The sequence below is a fragment of the Symsagittifera roscoffensis genome, chromosome 3 (genome assembly GCF_963678635.1).
Source record: "Symsagittifera roscoffensis chromosome 3, txSymRosc1.1, whole genome shotgun sequence".
NCBI lineage: Eukaryota > Metazoa > Xenacoelomorpha > Acoela > Convolutidae > Symsagittifera > Symsagittifera roscoffensis.
This window is the reverse complement of record NC_087064.1, coordinates 27,394,422-27,411,533: the sequence shown is the minus strand read 5'-3', so window position 1 is coordinate 27,411,533 and position 17,112 is coordinate 27,394,422. Positions and strand designations below refer to the sequence as shown.

The window sequence follows — 17,112 nt, the reverse complement described above, 5'->3', positions numbered from 1 at the left end:
TGTGCGAGGCACCAGTACTAGGGATGCCAACAGAGAAGGGGATGTACGTACTGGATACGGACGCGTCGGTAGTAGCGATATCTGGAATTCTCCACCAAGAACAAGAGTGGAACGGGAAAACAGTCTTGAGACCAATAGCGTACGGGAGCAAAGTCCTAAGTGACACGGAAATGAAGTACGGAGCACCGAAAGCAGAGATGTTCGCGGTCGTTACCTTTGTCGAGAAATATAGGGCATACCTAGGCAGTGAGCCATTCAAGTTGCGAGTCGACAACCGGGCACTAAGCTGGCTGAAGACGTACTCAATGGACCAAAGTTACATTGGGAGGTGGATAGTTCGCCTGGACGGATACAATATGATAATTGAGCACAGAACACGAGACAAACATCAAAATGCTGACAGCTTGAGCAAGAAGACGGAGTTCTACGAGAGACAAGAACAGAGTGAGGCAGATAGACCTGAGATCAAAAATGGCTTCTCCTTCATGGACAAGGAAACGTATGACAGTCTTCCTCTCACGAGATGGTTGGACAAATCAGGCAAACCAATAGAAGATCACCCCGAGTTACCAAAGGAAACTACAAAAAAAAACAATCTTGAGAAAGAACCAAGGGATACCGATAGGAATAATGCTCAAGTCAAAGATCGTGAGGGAGACGCTCAAAGCAAAAGGCTACGATCTCAACCAGGTAGAGACGGGGGAAGCACAAATAGACGAAGACTTAAAGGGGTTACTCGAGAGACTAGCAGATGATAAGCCCGTGATTCAAGAAAACTGTAAAGAGGAACCTGAGGTCACAATACTGCGAAAGAGCGGGACAGCCAGTGATAGAAATACCTCGAAGGTGACTAACCTTGATGGGAAGGAAGTGGTGCAGTCACTGGTTGAAAAGATCCCAGCTGAATTACTTGAACAGACTAGAGTCAGGAGAAAGAGAGTGGAATTCAAGGAAGAAGCTGAATACCTGGGACCAGATCAAGAGTCCGGGGAGCGGTCCACGTCCACAGAAGAAGAAAACACAGAAGAAGAAAACACTGAAGGAGAAAATTTGTCCGGGGAGTGTGAAATGTGGGATGAGGACTCGGAAGCGAGCAGTGACAATCAAGATAGTCTCTGCATGATATTGGCAGAAGAAAAGATTAGACACCACGACAGGGAACTACAAACAGATCCGTCCTCAGGAACCTTCAACTTGGACGTGCAGGAGATACGAGGTGGTGAAGAACTTGAAAGGATTGCAGTTTCGAGGAAGCCATTCAGGGAGCTATCATGCAATTCAAATGTGAGAACAAATCTGGTGCCGGAAGACGACATGAAGGTGGTAAGGAGGATAGTATGCGTGAAGCTGAATGACGACGTCCACAACCCTGGGGAGATGAATGGGCAGATCATGGCGCTGAAGGAACATGTCAAAGCGAGATATAGGCCCTGATAAGAGCCCAGAAGAATGACAAGATGACAAGCAATCTCTCTAAATGGATCCGAACGGGGTCCAAGGAGAAAGGGGAACTTGAAGAAGACAGCTACAAGATCCTGAGCCAGTTCTACAAAGAGAGGAAAGAGTTACTCTATCACACGGCTGATGGGGTTGTAGCATGCAAGAGAAAAGAAGAAGACAAGATACTACACAAGCACAACCTCATCATACTACCACAATTATATCAGACAGAGGTGCTGTTCAGATCACATGATCAAATGGGGCACCAGGGGATAGACAAAGTGCAACAAAGAATACTTCACAGGTTCGATTGGCCAGGATTGAGGAAAGCCTGTGAGAGGTGGGTGAATGCATGCCTGGCATGTTTGCAAGTGAAAGACCCAAGGAAGATGAAATTCCCACTCAACTCGGTGGAAAGCTCGGAATTTAATGAAGTGGTGCAGATAGACCATCAGAAGATCTGTATGACGGAGTCAGGGTATAACCAGATACTGGTTATAATTGATCACTTCACAAAGCTAGCAGAGGCGGTGCCGTGTCAAACAGCTTCAGCAGAGGAGACTTGTGACCACTTGATAACCCATTGGATATCAAGGTATGGTTGTCCAATGACTTTTCAGTCAGACAACGGCAAAGCCTTTGTGGGGGACTTGACTAAGGAATTAATGAAGAGGTCACACATAGCTCAAGCACACTCGACGACTTACCATCCTCAGACCAACGGGCTGGTAGAAAGACAGAATAGAACGTTGGTGAACATGCTGAGGGTATACTGCTCTAGATACATGACGGACTGGGACAAGTATCTGCCTCAAGTCGTAGGGGCATACAACAGTACTCAACACTCGACGACGGGAATCAGTCCATTCGTGATGTTGACAGGCAAATAGAGAGCGATGCCTCTGACGTTCTTTTATCCAGAGTATGAAGGGAAGAGGACGTCGCCTCAAGCTTACGTGAAAGAGGCGATCAGGAGACAGCAGGAAATAAACGAGCTGTGCAGGAGGAACACTGCGCAGGCACAAATGAGACAGCGCAAGAAATATGATGAAAAAATATTACAGGCGAAGCCATATGAAGTGGGCCAGTATGTGTGGGTTTTCCAGAATGTGATACCGCCCGAAGGAACGAAGAAACTACTCAAGAAATAGAGAGGACCATTGATGATAAACGAAGTACATCAACAAGGACGGTTCTACCGCTTGAGTACTGGGCGAGCAGCACATTATGAGAACCTGAAGCCTCATGTACCATCACCAGAGGACTGGTGTATACCAAAGGTCATGGAGGGACTAGAGTACCTACTGGTGGAACCAGCATGTGAAGTGAACGAGAAAGGCACCAGAGATAAAAATGATGGCATTGAGAACTTGAGTTTGGATGACAATGAAAAAATAGACGCGGACTCTGAAGCGGAATCTTTTGTGGAAGAAGATTGGAACGATCCGGAGCAAGGTGAGGTGCCGAAGTGGACAGAACCAGACTTGTCAATACCAGCGGGGACAAGGAGTGGCAATCGCAAACGCACAGGCATGAGGTACAACAGGTACGGGGACGATTTCCTGATTGACAAGATACAGCCAGATGACCTAAGCAAAGAACTAATAAGTGTGGGCGAGCTGGCGGCAGATGGTGAATGGCAGATCATCGATGATAATGAACACTACCCACAGGAAGACTACTCGACGCCGGAGCGGGAGACGGATTTAGAACAGAGCGAGATAGAGAGGAGGGAGAATACTAACCTGAGGATATTAGTATGGATGCGCGATGTCAAGAACGGAAGCGAGGAAGGACAGAGCATACAGCAAGTTGACATCGGCTGGACGGCAACAGACAGCCCGCTCGACATTCCGCCGGATAATTCAGACCCAGCATCATCGACGGGGACGTCGATAAATATTTTTGTCCGGGGAGTGGGGGTAGAACAAAAATTTGATGATAAAGAAACTCAGAGAATTGAGAGAAAAGTGCGGACTGGAACTGGAAGGGGAGGAGGCCGAGCCTACCATAGGACGGAATTTCAAAACGAAGTTTGAAATACCAAACGAATACTCAGAAAATATCCTGATAACGGATAGTGACTTCATTCTGTCAGACAGGACTAGCGCAATCTGTATCACGGCGGATATGAGTTTCAAATCAAGACTGGAAGCTGACTTCAAGAGAGAGTACCAGAACGTGGAGTTTCTGTTTAGACAGAGACCGGGACTGGGAGGAATGGCCGCGCTTCCACCATCAGTAGCACAAGTCCCGGGCAAATACCTGTGCTTCCTAGTGACGAGGGTCAATGACAGGAACACGATCGATCCTGAACACGTGATGTTGGCACTAACGAGACTACGAGACTTCATGATTGAAAGAGGGATAACGGAGGTCTCAATGCCGGTGTATGACCCAAACAGGGGGAAATTGAGCCCAAGGGAATTGTACGCTATCCTACACGTGGTCTTCGCAGAAACTGAGATAATGGTGCATCTTCACAAGAAATACTACTTGAGCATCGCCTGAGTCGGGTACGCGGGGGTCTCGAGTTGGGCATGAGGGAAGAATCTCGAGTTAGGTGTGGGGGTACAAAACAGGTAAAGAATTTTAGAGGTGATTGGCATGACAATTAACATTTTAAATGATTGATGGTGCTAAAACATAAAATGAATCTGCATGTTTTTAGAAGATTTCCAATTGAACTATTTTAGTAGGACGGAAAGGAAAGGGTTTTAAATATAGTAGTGAAGGGGGGTTTTTAGGGTAGGAACACAGCCTGTTAGTCTAAAAATGGGGTGTTATTTTCAGATTGATTTGGTAAAGTCAAATTGACTACTCAACTGTATTCAATTGAAGAAAGAGAACACAAGTTGAACGACAACTCAACAAGTAAGCTCAAGTTGCTCAGGTAAACTCAAGTTGCTAATACTCAAGTTGCTAATACTCAAGATCACTTGGAAATTACGGAAATGGCAGATCGATTCTGGAAGTCCATGCCATCGGCTTTGAAAAAACCCACACTTGACGAATTGTACAGACGTCTAAGGGACCTGGATTATACTCAAGTGGATGAGAGAATGGCAGTGATGTTGAATGCCATCCTCCAGTTGGAGGATGAGGGCGAGTGCCGGGAGTCTGCGACAGAAGCAGTTTTGATGGTGGGCTACACCACCGATGGAATATCTAATCAAGAGCAAACCAGGTGGCTGTCTTGGAACGTGGATGGAGCAATAAGGGGGTTCGATTTGGCAAGGAACCCTGGCTTGAGTAATAATACTGAGTATGGTGCAGGGGAATTCCCACTGCCGGTCAGACCATCAGTCAGATCCACGGGCCAGAGCACAGCAGACGGGGGAAGCGTATCCGGACGTCAGTATCATGAAGAGAGAGCTTGAGAGGACTCAGCGGGAGAGGAACAAGGCGAACCTTGACCGGGATCAAGCGGTGCTCGAGAGAGATCAGGCAAAAGTTGAGAGGGATCAAGCGCGGAGGGAACTGGACATGATGAGAGCTGAACAGCTACAGGCAGAAAGGGTACGAGAGAATGCCGCGAATTGCGAGCAGCTGAAGTCGGAGCTTGAAAGGATGCAGCAACGACAACGCGAGCTCGACATGCAGAAAGGGGCTAGGCCCAAAGAACGGGTGGTGACCGGATCAAGACCAAAGTCACGTATGGAGGTGGATGAAGCTCCTAGGTCGAAGGGACGATTCAACCTCGATCGCGCTGCTCAAGAACATATGAACGAAGGGTTGGAGGTGTGGATACCGTCTGAATCAGCGTCCTCCCTGCGTGGTCTAGAGACACAAGTAATACGCCCGTTGATGGACGTCGCGCTGCCTGGATATACGCCAAGTTCGACCCCGGGTAGTAGTCAGGTGAGTGGTAGCTCGTCACGACTGAAAGAGTTGCACGAGCGGCTACAACTAAGGAATCGCGAGAGTCCAGCAAGAGTGGACTTACCCTCGACGTGGGGGGAGCAACCTGTCAGGAGTGTGGTAATCTCGAGTTACAAAAAGAATACGGAAGATAGATACCACAGGCACAATCGGATGGACTGGAGCACGGCGCAGAGAGACAGGAGAGATTGCTTCCATGACGCAGCTTGGGTGGAATACCTCACGCAGCCACGTGTGCCCGAGGGGGCGGTCCACCTGATCATAGGGGACAGCTTGTTGCGGGTGCTGACCCGGAACCAGTCCCATTGGCAAACGGGGATCTTGAGCTTCGCTGGAGCCGCGACGCCGCAGATGCTAGCGACACTTGAGATGCTAGGTATGGCAAGAGTATACACGGTGACTTTGATGGTCGGGACGAATGACGTGTCCAGGGGGGAAGCAAGGAAGGTGACGAGGCTGCACGACAAGATGAGCTGCATTCTTGAGGAATTGCGGATTCAAATGGATCCGGCTATTCTTACGGTGTGCACCATCCCTTACAACATGAAAGCGGACCAACATGCAATGGAGATGAACACAAAAGTGCGAAACCTGAACGAAATAATCAGGCAGATAAACCGAAGAAGTTTCCTCCCCGTTGGGTTGTTGGACGTGGCCGAGCAAATGGAGCTATCTGCTTTCCCTGACGATGCATCCTCGGATGGGATTCACTTTGATAGGCCCAGAGGGGTGGAGTGGTTGAATGACGTCTTCCAAAGGCACATAAGCGCATTGGAGACAGAGTTGCTAGAGACGGCACAGGTCACATTCGGACCACCCCCAAATCCACCCTTCTTCAACTCGAGGGCTTTGTCCAGTCGCTTGGGTGCGATGGCCGATTCTAGAGACAGTTCGAGGAACAGCCGAACCAAGTTGCCGGGCGCCGCGCCCATGGAGGCTGATGAGGCAACGTCATCAACTCCCCAGGGATCGATAATATCCTCGGTGGTGGTGGCGGAGAAGAAGAAGCCGGAGAGACCAGCGGAGACCAGCAGGTCGAAATATGTGGAGAAGGTCAAGAAGCTGGACTTGGAAGACCTGGAATGCAGGCTAGAGTTAGCGAAAGCTTTGGGTCTTGAGCAGGTGTCGCACGAAGACTTGGGTAGACTCCAGTGCGTGGACTGGCTGAAGGCTCACGAGACACACTTCTCGAGAGCCAAAATGACGGAGACGGCGGATCTGACTGGGATTCCCACAAAATCGGTGATGGGACCTATTAACTATAGACCTTTCAAGTCATTAGCGAGTCCGGGACTCGTGGTGGAGCCTCCCAAACACCGAACCAGCATTGCCAGGATTAGGGTGGCCACTCCAGCACAGTTGAGGGTGGTGGACAAGCTGATGGATCCGAGAGAGATGGAATTACCAGACGCCGCGTATGAAGGTACGAAACTAGCCAACGACCCCAGATACGGGAAACCCTGCGGGAATACGCAGCTGGCCAAAACCTTAGCTGTTTATGACAGGGCAGACCCAGCCGCAGCGAGGGTGGTCATCGTGGCGGGATCGGACTTTGAGGGGACGTCTCCCAAATTGTTTTGGCCGGAAACTCTGATATATTCATTGCCGGGAGCGGAGCTAAACCAGATGTTAACCCTGGTGGTGGCAGTAAAATCGGAGATGCCTTGCGAGCCTGAGCTACTGCTGTTTGCAGGGATGAACGATCACTTGCATGCGACGGGGTTTCTTGAGCAGCTCAAGGGTGATAAACCTACGCCGAAGAAGATCTGGGAAGCCATCCAGACATTATTTGCAGCCATGAATTAAGTACCAGAGAACGTTGCCTCACGATTTGGCTCCAAGACAAAAGTGGCGTTCACGACGTCCCCCAGTTACGCGAGCATGCCTCCCGCTCTGCAATTTGTGTATGCGATCTTGATCTTGATAGCAGAAGGGAATGGATGGCGTATTCTGATGGCAGCTCCCAATCGGGAACTGGAACCTACGAACTTGAGACTTCGTAGGTCAGAACTCGCGGCGGCGCGGGCGGATGTGTCCCACGCGTTGAGGGGCTTTCACGAGTTGGCCGGCATCCTCATCGTATTGGACGAGGTCCTCTTGCTGGAGATATCTAACTTCGCTAGGCAACTCAAGCTCAGTCCGATTATAGGGGACGATCATCCAGTCTGTGGTTTCGAAACATGGAGGTGACCATCACAAGCTCCACCAGTAAATCTAGAGGGCCGAGCAACGAGAGGAAGAACATGGCCGCATCGGAGAAGCAGCTGGAGTCGATGGTGTATCGACTGACACAAGAGGGAGGCAGGTGGCTTTTCCTGACACCAAGGCTGGAGAACGCCACGGAGAAGACCTATGAAGATGCTCCGCTTCTGGTGAAGCAGATCTGGGATTTTCTTGGGGAGCAGCTGGGAGTGGCCGAGAAAAGGGAAATGACGGTTGGCAGGTTCGTCACAGCAGCCACCGAAGTCACGATTGGAGGATTCTGGAGGGAGCACGCAAGGGGTGAGCTGAGGACGAGGAGGGATCACGAGATTCTTGAATTCTTGAGTCCTTGTTGGGGAAAGGAGTTCCTGGCCGGAGTGTATAGCGCGAAAGAGACCATCTTTAAAGCCTTCATACAGGAAGTATTGAATATGCCCATCAGTCTGTTGCTGGCACTGTACCTGGTTTACCCAAGGTACCTGTTTAATATGGGCCCAGCATACATGTTCAGTCGGGCCGTGGACACCCTCCGGATAGACGGATACTTGACATTGGTGCTTCTAACCCACGGGGAACTGGTGTCATTTCACCGACTGATGAAATACGGAGAGCCTCTGTCGATGGGAAAAACACACTCGAGTATTGACACCTACTCGTATAAGTGTGCTGCCGGGCTAAAGACGCTGCTGATACAGTACCTACTGATGCAGAACCGGCACCTGACTGGTGAAGAAAAGAGCCCGAAGACAAGAGAGGAGTGGAGGAAAGTGAATGGGGGTATGCCTCTATTGACGGACCTATGCCTGGCCATGAGATCGGACCCCATGGGGATGATCCGGGGGCTAGGGGAGGTCGTAACCTGTATCTATGGACCGGCCGTTACGTTCGCGTTTCCAGATCCTCTGGTGAAAGCTTATCAACACTCAGTGACCCACGTGAGCCTCAAAAGCGTACTAGATGGGACGACACTTAATTGGTGTCAGCAGGAGGTGCTAAGGGCACAGATGAGCAACACGGTGCTCTTCGGAAAGGTGAAGGATCCGGAGTTGGTGGTGTACAGTTTTCGAGGACAACTGCAGTGCAGGATGGGAGGCAAGCGCGAAGGCCCCATCGAAACCTATCCCAAGTTCTGGAACCTAAATCCCCTGACAGCAAATGGACAAGAGATTTTGAGAATTCCCGCGTGGAAGAAAAGCTTCGAGCTGGTGAAAAGGGAGCTAGAGGCGATATTGGAGAAGGAAGTCCTGCCGGCAAGCATTCCAGAATTTCCAACAGAGAGGAGAATGACCCTGGGGATGAACAGCTCCCTGGTGGTCCCGTCCCTTTTCGCGAGAGCAGCAACCGAAGAACAGCAGAAGGAGTTCATCGACGGCTGGGATTCTCTCTTCATCAGCTACTCTGCAGCGATCTATTTTCATACCAGCGATGCGAAAATAAATTCATGAACAACTCAAGCCAAGAAAATGAGAGGGTCGATGCCCCCGAAGTTCGAGGTACGAGATGCCTTGAGAACACTTGAGCGGGCAGGTCTAGAGAACAAGTTGCCGGTGTGGGACGATGGCAGGATGATAGTGAATGAAGGGCATATCGCACTGAAAGCAGACGATATGCTGTTTGCCACAAGGAAATACCGGGCACCTTACGGACTAGAGCAGGTGGAAAGGAGACAGGAGGGAAAGGAGCTGGATGCAGCAGGCCCATTGCATGTGGCTCTGACAGAGTATAAGGAAACGGGTCCAGCGACACCATCACCCCTATCAGTGGACACCCCTGGGGATAAAAGGAGTGGTCCCGTAGAAGATCGATTCAGAAGGATTCTTGAGAGAAGAGAGGCAGAATCGGGGGAGGAGAGCATAGATGAGACTCTCAGTGAGGCAGGAGAGGATATGGAGGTGGGAAATACACCGGAGCAGAAGCCATCGGAGGAAGAGTTCACCACGCAAGAACTGTTGAAAGATCTGAGTGGAGAAAATTGGGCAGACACCCCCACGCCACCTTTGACCTCATCTCCCCGCAAGAACCTAGAGTTGCCACTGACGAGCGAGAATCCCAACATGGGAATGATCTTCCTGAGTGCGGAGAAAAGGGAGAGGAACACCTTCGAGGGAAACAGGGATGCCTTCCTAGGCACTCTGGATGCGGATGCTTGGCGAAGATTCTTGAGCGATTTTAATCGAGAAGTGGACGACGACACCACATTGGACGATTTTAAGAAGGAGCTGTGGGACACGGTGGTGAAGTTCGGAGAACCTATCCTGATGGGGACAGGTCTGGAGGAGAAAGCTAGAGGAGAGCTGCTGAGCAAGATGGTCGAGTTGAGGAAGGCACCACGAAAGACAAGAGAAGACAGATGTAAAGACAGCTCTACTCCGAAACAAAAAACTGACAATAAAATAATTGAACATGTAAGGGGGGATAAGATCGGAACTAGTATTATAATTAAAAGTACTAATATCCTTAAGGCTCGAGCAGGGGGAGGCAAGAGTTGGAAGGGTTGGACGGAGACAAGGAAGTCGAATCAGTGATGATAACGACAACGCCCCCGAGTAAAGACGTGAGGTCTCGCAAGAGGAAGAGAGACGTGGAGGGAGTGGGCAGTCCTACAGCGGATGCGGTCTCGGAGGAAAACTTGAGAGAGACGGCCCCCATGGTTCTGGCACGATGGAAGACAGCAGCCTACAAGAGTAGCCACGAGCCGAGGAAACTGCTCGACGTAGAAAAGGTGATGGAGATCCCCACCAGCTCAACAACGGAAGAAGACTTCAAGCCTCAGAGGATAAAACTGAAGCGAGGTTCGACGAGCGGGCAGACCTGGGAAGTGGACGTCGGCAAAGAATGGGTCTCACATGAACACCAGGCTACCGGGAAGCAAGTGACTAACGATCCTCTTGAGAAAAATAAAACGAGGAACACCGCCCGACCGTGGTGGGTGGCCCTGGAAATATTGCAGGTATTGGAAGACTGCCTGAAGAAGCTCGACAGTGGAGTGTCACGCAAACGACGCAACTGGGCTACCCAGCAAAAGGCTGGTATCAATAAATTAGAATTGGGGAGCCAACTGAAGAGAACTTGGCAGAACTTGTTAAAAGATCATTTTGAAGAAGCGATGAGAACATCCTCATTGGCATCACCGTTGATGGCGAATCCCTTTATTAGGACGGCAGGACAACTGATGTTCGCGTGGAGCCTGTTGGGGATAGAGTTAGAGACACTGACTTCGTACGACAAGTTGAAGTTGGGAGGCAAGAATCTAGAGGTATATCGAATGCTGATGCAGCACGTTGCTAGGGACAACTCAGGCTTGAGTCTGGCAAGGAGGAAAGATGCTACCTGTTTCTTGAGATGGACAATGTCGATGATGACTGATGATCCTTAGCATGTCACCAGAGAGCAATTGGAAGCAAGACGCTGGAAAGGAGAGTCTCCACAGTCATCTTGAATGTGTACCAGAGTACTGGGATAGAAAAAGAGGATGGTTCTAGGCAATCTCTAGAGAGCCACAGGAAGTTAGATGAGATACGGAGATTCTACAACAAGAAGTTCGAGGAGAAACACGACGTTCACCGTAACTTGGCTTCTTCAGGAGAGTACTTGAAACCCAACAAGAAGGGAGAGTATCAGTATGTGAATGGAGTGATGGGGATGGCATACAACCCTTTCTTAGACTTAGAAGCTGGAGGTGCCCACAGAAACTAGGAGGTGGCGGAGCTGCTGAAGTTCTGGACAGAGAAGATAATGGAGATAGACCCTCTGGAAAGAGAGAGACCTAGCCTAGGTTTGATTCTCGAGAGAACACCGGGAGTAATAAGTGTGCCACGCTCAAGTAAAAGAGTAGAACTAAAAATGGGTAACGGGAACGGCATGTTGACCACGAATCTGGGAGTGGTGTGGAAATTGCTCAGGCCCTCCTGGTGTTCACATCCCCATGCGAGCCTGATCGAGGAAGTCACTGAGCGAGTGAGATTGGCGCCGACAGAGGATGAAGATTTAGCGACCTTGAGTATAGTACATAGACTGATCCTGCCTCATATGAAGGAGTCAAGTGAGATGACGAGTGGAACAGGGTCGGTAAAGAAGATGGAGCCGGGCAGTTGTCTTGACTCGACGTGTGGGAATGGCGAGCACACCTGTGATGGACGATCGTGCGTCAGGATACAATCTTTCCAGAAAGAAGACCTAGTCACCTGGTTTGAAGATATCACCGAAAGGGAGAAAAGTGAGATACAGATAGTGGCTGAGTGTTACGCGAGTACCACGGTGAATCTAGCAACAGCTCTGGGATTCTTCTCAAGAATGTGTAGTCTCCAGTCACTGGAGAGGCTAGAACCAGAACACCACTTGGTGACCGCGTTGAGCGTGGAGTCATGGCCCGTAGTGTTGCAAGTGACCCAGAAACACATCAAGAGTTGGAAGGTTGGACTCGAAGCGGAGATGGGATTTCCCATGAGCGAAGCCTATGGACTGCCTCTAAATGCGAAGTCCCTAGTGGGGTCAGTGATGGCCAACCTATGTGGCAGCCACTATCCATTACACATGGTGATGGTAGAAGTGTCCAGCCAGAGGGTATTGATAGACAAAGCCTTCTCAGTGCCCAAATGTGTAAGACTAGCTCGGATGTCACATCATTCACACAAGCTGTTGAGGAAGGTCCGAGGAACAGTGCCTAAAGAACAAAGGGATGACTTGAGTGAAATCTGGGGTGAAGAACTTCTAGGCTTGGAGAGCGAAAATACAAGTGACCTCGAGAGACAAAACGTGATTGGGAAACCCATGGTAGGTGCCCCAAACTTGGGAGAAGTCGACTTGATACACGAGAAGATGATGGAACTTGAGCCTCTCCTGGAAGCCTCGGGAGAGCATCTTAAGAGCATCGACCTCACACACGGGGATTGTCCATGCCACTGTCTGGCGCAGACAGTGTGGTACCCAGTCAAGCCAATCTCTGCCTGATCTGGGATGTAGAAGAAATCAGGTCGTTGGGATTAACCGAGCATCAACAAAAAGTGACCATCTTGGTGGTGAGCACAATGCTGGCTCTACGATGGATGGAAGAAAACATAGCAAAGTATCGAGAATCGAAGACGCCAACAGCAGAGTCGATTCACGCGATAGATTACAGCAGGAGACTTGAGTTGTTCGAGACAGCATGCAAGGTGATCGCCATACCAATGGAAGTCAGACACGTGTGGAGCCGCTTGAGATTCTTTCCTTGGTTTCGCGCGACGTTAACATCCTGGTTATATGTAGCGATGAAGGATCACATGAGGAAACATCAAAAGGAATATCGACAATTCCAGGCCGAGATAGGACCATATGCCTTCAAGAGACCTCTGCTGACCCATCGAAATGCGATCACGACGGGGTGGAAAAGAGTGGGTAGAGTATCCAGAGACAACACTAGAGCGAGGGAGTCAATACTGGAGGAGGACCTGGCGAAGAATGTAAGCCTGAGTCTTCACAATTCCTTCTGTTTGAACCGGCAGTCGAAGGTGAAGAGCTTACTGAATCAAGCGAAGAGATTGCAAAAGCAAAGAGAGTGGATGCGATCCTATGAACAGCTGAAGGCTTGGGAGGAGATTGTGATCAGCTCCGATGACGAAGAAGCCTTATTGGAACAGATCACAGTGTCAAAAGTATCTGGATCGGGTACCTCGAGGGCGAAGAACACAAGGTGAGCCAGTGGCTTAAAAGGAAAATTCTAGAATCTTGAGTCTTGAGAGGGAGGGGGCTCGAGGGTGAACTCGGATGAAATCTGGGTTCACGAAAAAGAAATTTTAACAAATAAGATATTGTTATTCATATGCTAGATCTATTATATAAATCAAAATGCTGCATGACAATTTCCTGATTGAATAGGACAAAAGAAATTTTAAATCACCAGCTTAAAAAGCGGGAATTCATAAGGTGCAGGTGTGTGCAGATTTTGATTGCTGTTTAGCGATAGTGTGAAAATTTTATATGGTCGTGAATTTTGGAAGGTAGATAAACTTAAGTCTGCTGCAAACTTCTGTAAATGACCACTGGCACTGTATTTGAGTGACACTCGGGCTTCTGGGGATTCTTTGACAAAGACAGCACGCGATGAAGACATCGATCTTGAGTCCGGGGAGTATGTGCCAGTCGGTCATGTCTGGAAGTTTGACCTTGAGAGACACGAAAATACGTAATTTTGGAGTGAAGTTTTAATTTTCAAAATTTCGAATGGAGCCTGTCATGCTCAGTTTTCTCGTACCAACTGAAAACAAAAAGTGAAAAATCAGAACATCCGAGTTTACAATTGCGGGAAAATACTCAAGAAAAACAGCAGGAAATTGCTATTCGCAATTTCCAGATATAAAATAGGACACGAGTAGAGCTGTCTTATCCCGAAATAGGAGAAGAGATAATAAAAAGAAGAGAGAACAACTATTCGGAACAAACTAGAGTGAACCTTCAATGGAAAGGTGGACAGCTTGAGTGTCCCAGTGGTTCACACAAAAACTCCAATTCTAGAGCCAGAACTTACTTCTGTTACCAAAACTGACCAGTATTAAACTTATCTAGTTATATTATCTAATTCTTGAGTTGCTTACCAATTTAATTACTCCTTGTACTCGAGTGCATCATTATGTGAGTCCCTAATTTAATATTCTTGAGTGTGTTTTATGATTGTTATGTTGAGATAAGGCGAGTTTTAGGTTGATCCATCTGAAATGGATCAAAGTTCCACTGTCCAATAAAAAGTAACTTAACGGATTGTTCTGACCCTGTTTTTAACGGCGTTCATGTATTTTGGGTATCTTGAGACCTAAGTATGGGAACGTTCTTATTTTCTAGAGTGGGGGGATATTTTGGTAGTAGCCTTTAAGCTGTAACGGGTCCTAGTCTCATGTCGCAAGCGAACCGAATTGGCTCCGACCGTTCTTGAGGTAGATAAACACAAGAGATAGTGTCCCTGACTCTTGAGCCAATGGTTATAGGGCCTATTTTTCTTAAGCCTCATATGTGACTGAAGTAGGCGACTGTTACAGTTACCGGTGATGTTTCGTTTTGGGTTGTGATGGGGGCTGTGCTGGTTGGTTTTTGAGTTGTGATGGGGGCTGTGCTTTTTGGTCTGTTGGTGGAGCTGAGCTTTTTTGCACAGTTCTCGGGGGTGCATTGTATGCAGGAGAACCCATCGTAATAGAATTTGCTGGTCTGTAGCCCGCTACATGAGACATGGATGTAAGCTGTGCAAATGACACACTATATGCCTCTTTTTCGGATTTGGCGTTTGCAAATATGGCAGTGCGTTTGATCGGCCATAATTTAGCAGCGAGGAGGTTAAATTTGTGATTATTATATGCAAGTTAGCTGAGCGAGCAATAAACTTAATTTTATTACCATAAAAAGAAAAATGAATACCATCTTTACAAAACATATTAGCACTAAAATTAACGTTTAGATTCAGGGAAATAATTCGGATTCTTGAGTGGTAAAACGTATTAATAAGGCGAAATAAAGAGTTAATTAGAGAACCAAGTTTACTGTTTTTGAAGTGATTATTTGCAGAGAGGATGGTTTTGGGGATAGTTAGCACATTTGGGTTAAACTTATAAATTATTAAATTTTTTTAAAAATCTCCAATCATAGTAAAGTCTGAAACCGTAGATGAGTTATCATTAAATCCGGCTACTATAGTAACACAGTTCAGTTTCTGCGAGGGGTAACGCGAGACAGTAGCTGCAAGGTCGGCTAGCTTTGCACCTCTGTATGAGTGAACCGTGGCTCTGACATCTTTGGGGCTGCAGTACTTGGTCCTTGAGGTTCCTATTAACAGTTTCCTGCTCCACTTGGGTAGCCACTTCGGCCTGTACTTCGGCATGGACATTCACTAAACAGGGTACAAAAGAGGCAAAACAAGAGAAAGAATAGGTTGTAAAATGGATTGTAGAGAAATGGATTTAAAAAACAAATAACCAAAAAGAAATGAAAGCGATTACAACCTGGTTTTTCACGGGTGGAGGTTCCGGCGGGGATGTCCGGGTAGAGGGAGAGTATCGCTGCTTGACGAGCTTGTCTCTAAAATCCCGTACCGGGCCTTCTTCTTACAAGCGTACCATTATGAGCGTATCATATCACATGAAACTATTTAATAAGTTTATCACAACAATTAGGATAATAGAATTAGCCTAATATATAGAATCTTTATAGAATCAAAACGAGCTGATCAACTTAGAAAAAACTGGATGTTATTGTAATTTTGAATTATTTGTTTGTTGATTATTCTTAAAGAATCAAAATGAGCGGATCAACTCAGAAAAAATCGCAATCTGCAGACAACGCAGATGAAATTGATGTTCTGCTGAACGACTTCAGTCGGAATTTGAGCGGTGTATCAGGCGTAGTGTTCTACGGAATGGCCCTAATTGTAGCTGTGATTCCTCTGTGGCTATATTGGCGAATCCACATGATGGATCCCGTGAATAGTTACCTTCCATGGACTGCTGTGTCTCTTGTCAGCGCTTTCCTTATTGCAAAGGTAATATAGAATTTGAAAATGTTACTCATGTTGAAAAGGGTCTCTAAATAATTTTTGAACATTCTTTACCTTCTCTTAGGCGTATACGAACACCAAGTTTGTGATCAAGCACAAGGTTGCGCAAAAAATAGAGCGAGAAGTGACCAAAGAAGTGAACAAACTAGTCGATGAAAACAAGTCGGGGGCTGGTGCTTTCACAAAAAAACAACGGGAGAACTTGCTGCACTGGAAAAAGAATGAGATCTGTGAGGCTCAGGCAGTCAGTTTTTCCCTGTTCTTCAACAACATCATCTACTTGACATTGGTACTGGTGTTTTCATTCTTCGTGCTTAAGAACATGGCTCCATTGTACAATCTTGTGGGTACTACTCTAGCTTCGTCATCTCTCCTCTTTCTTCTCTCCACTAGCAGCAGTAAGTGAGAATGGATGATCAGGAGCGTATAACAACAAAGAGCGGAAAGAAAAAAGGTCTAATCCTAGTTTCTTAATATCAAAGTTTAAAATATAAGCTCTCAATCTTAAATGTCTGAAATTGTCTTCAAAATCATTTTTTAAAATATCATCGACCGAGAAGTAACATTTAAACTTTGAAATTGTTAAAAAGCCTAACGTGCAGTTTAATTCGTGGCTTTTTAAGTTTTAAAATATTTAAGTATTGTAATACAACAGTTGACGATTTGTGTACAATGTTAAACTTGTGTAAATTAAATCGGGTGCTGTTTGTATGGTGTCAAACGGGGAAGCAAAACATAAATTGCTCCATCAAATTTGTGTATTGAGTCTCATCAGGAATAGTAACGTCGTAGTTATATAATACAATCTTACTCTTTGAAAGGTGGTGATGGATAGTTTTACTATACTTAATTAATATATTGATTATATGTTTGTGGGGTGCATATCAGGTGAACTTGTATATTGTTGACTGTTTTCAGTAGATCTTTAGCTAAAAAACAATAGCAGTAGAGCAATATTCCACTTGATAAGTGTGAGCTTTGCATGTTCGTATAAGCGAAGAAATGCGCAAATATCAAAAACCTTATCTTAGTCATCTGCTGTATGCCATGGGCTGAACTACACGTCTGCTCAT

The 17,112-nt window shown here is 47.2% G+C and overlaps 2 protein-coding genes across 2 annotated transcripts in view; one reads left to right on the top strand and one right to left on the bottom strand.

Annotated features, from left to right (window-relative positions):
- The window catches only part of LOC134841199 (long-chain-fatty-acid--CoA ligase 4-like), a 454,776-nt gene extending 439,117 nt beyond the window's left edge, over positions 1-15,659 (bottom strand). Inside the window, exon 1 of the mRNA XM_063857029.1 lies at positions 15,633-15,659. The gene's annotated coding sequence lies outside the window, so the exon portion shown is untranslated. The remainder of the gene's footprint in view (positions 1-15,632) is intronic.
- A 115-nt stretch (positions 15,660-15,774) lies between these two features.
- LOC134842085 (translocon-associated protein subunit gamma-like) lies at positions 15,775-16,952 on the top strand. Its single transcript, XM_063858248.1, has 2 exons — positions 15,775-16,024; positions 16,104-16,952. The coding sequence occupies exons 1-2, from the start codon at positions 15,785-15,787 to the stop codon at positions 16,443-16,445; spliced, it is 582 nt and encodes a 193-aa protein (XP_063714318.1). The 5' UTR covers positions 15,775-15,784; the 3' UTR covers positions 16,446-16,952.
- Positions 16,953-17,112: the final 160 nt, after the last annotated feature.

Excerpts from the sequence above, each read along its gene's own strand:
- LOC134842085 (XM_063858248.1), top strand. The coding sequence starts at position 15,785 with ATGAGCGGATCAACTCAGAAAAAATCGCAATCTGCAGACAACGCAGAT. Across the intron at positions 16,025-16,103 it reads GCGCTTTCCTTATTGCAAAG|GCGTATACGAACACCAAGTT; the intron begins GTAATATAGAAT and ends ACCTTCTCTTAG.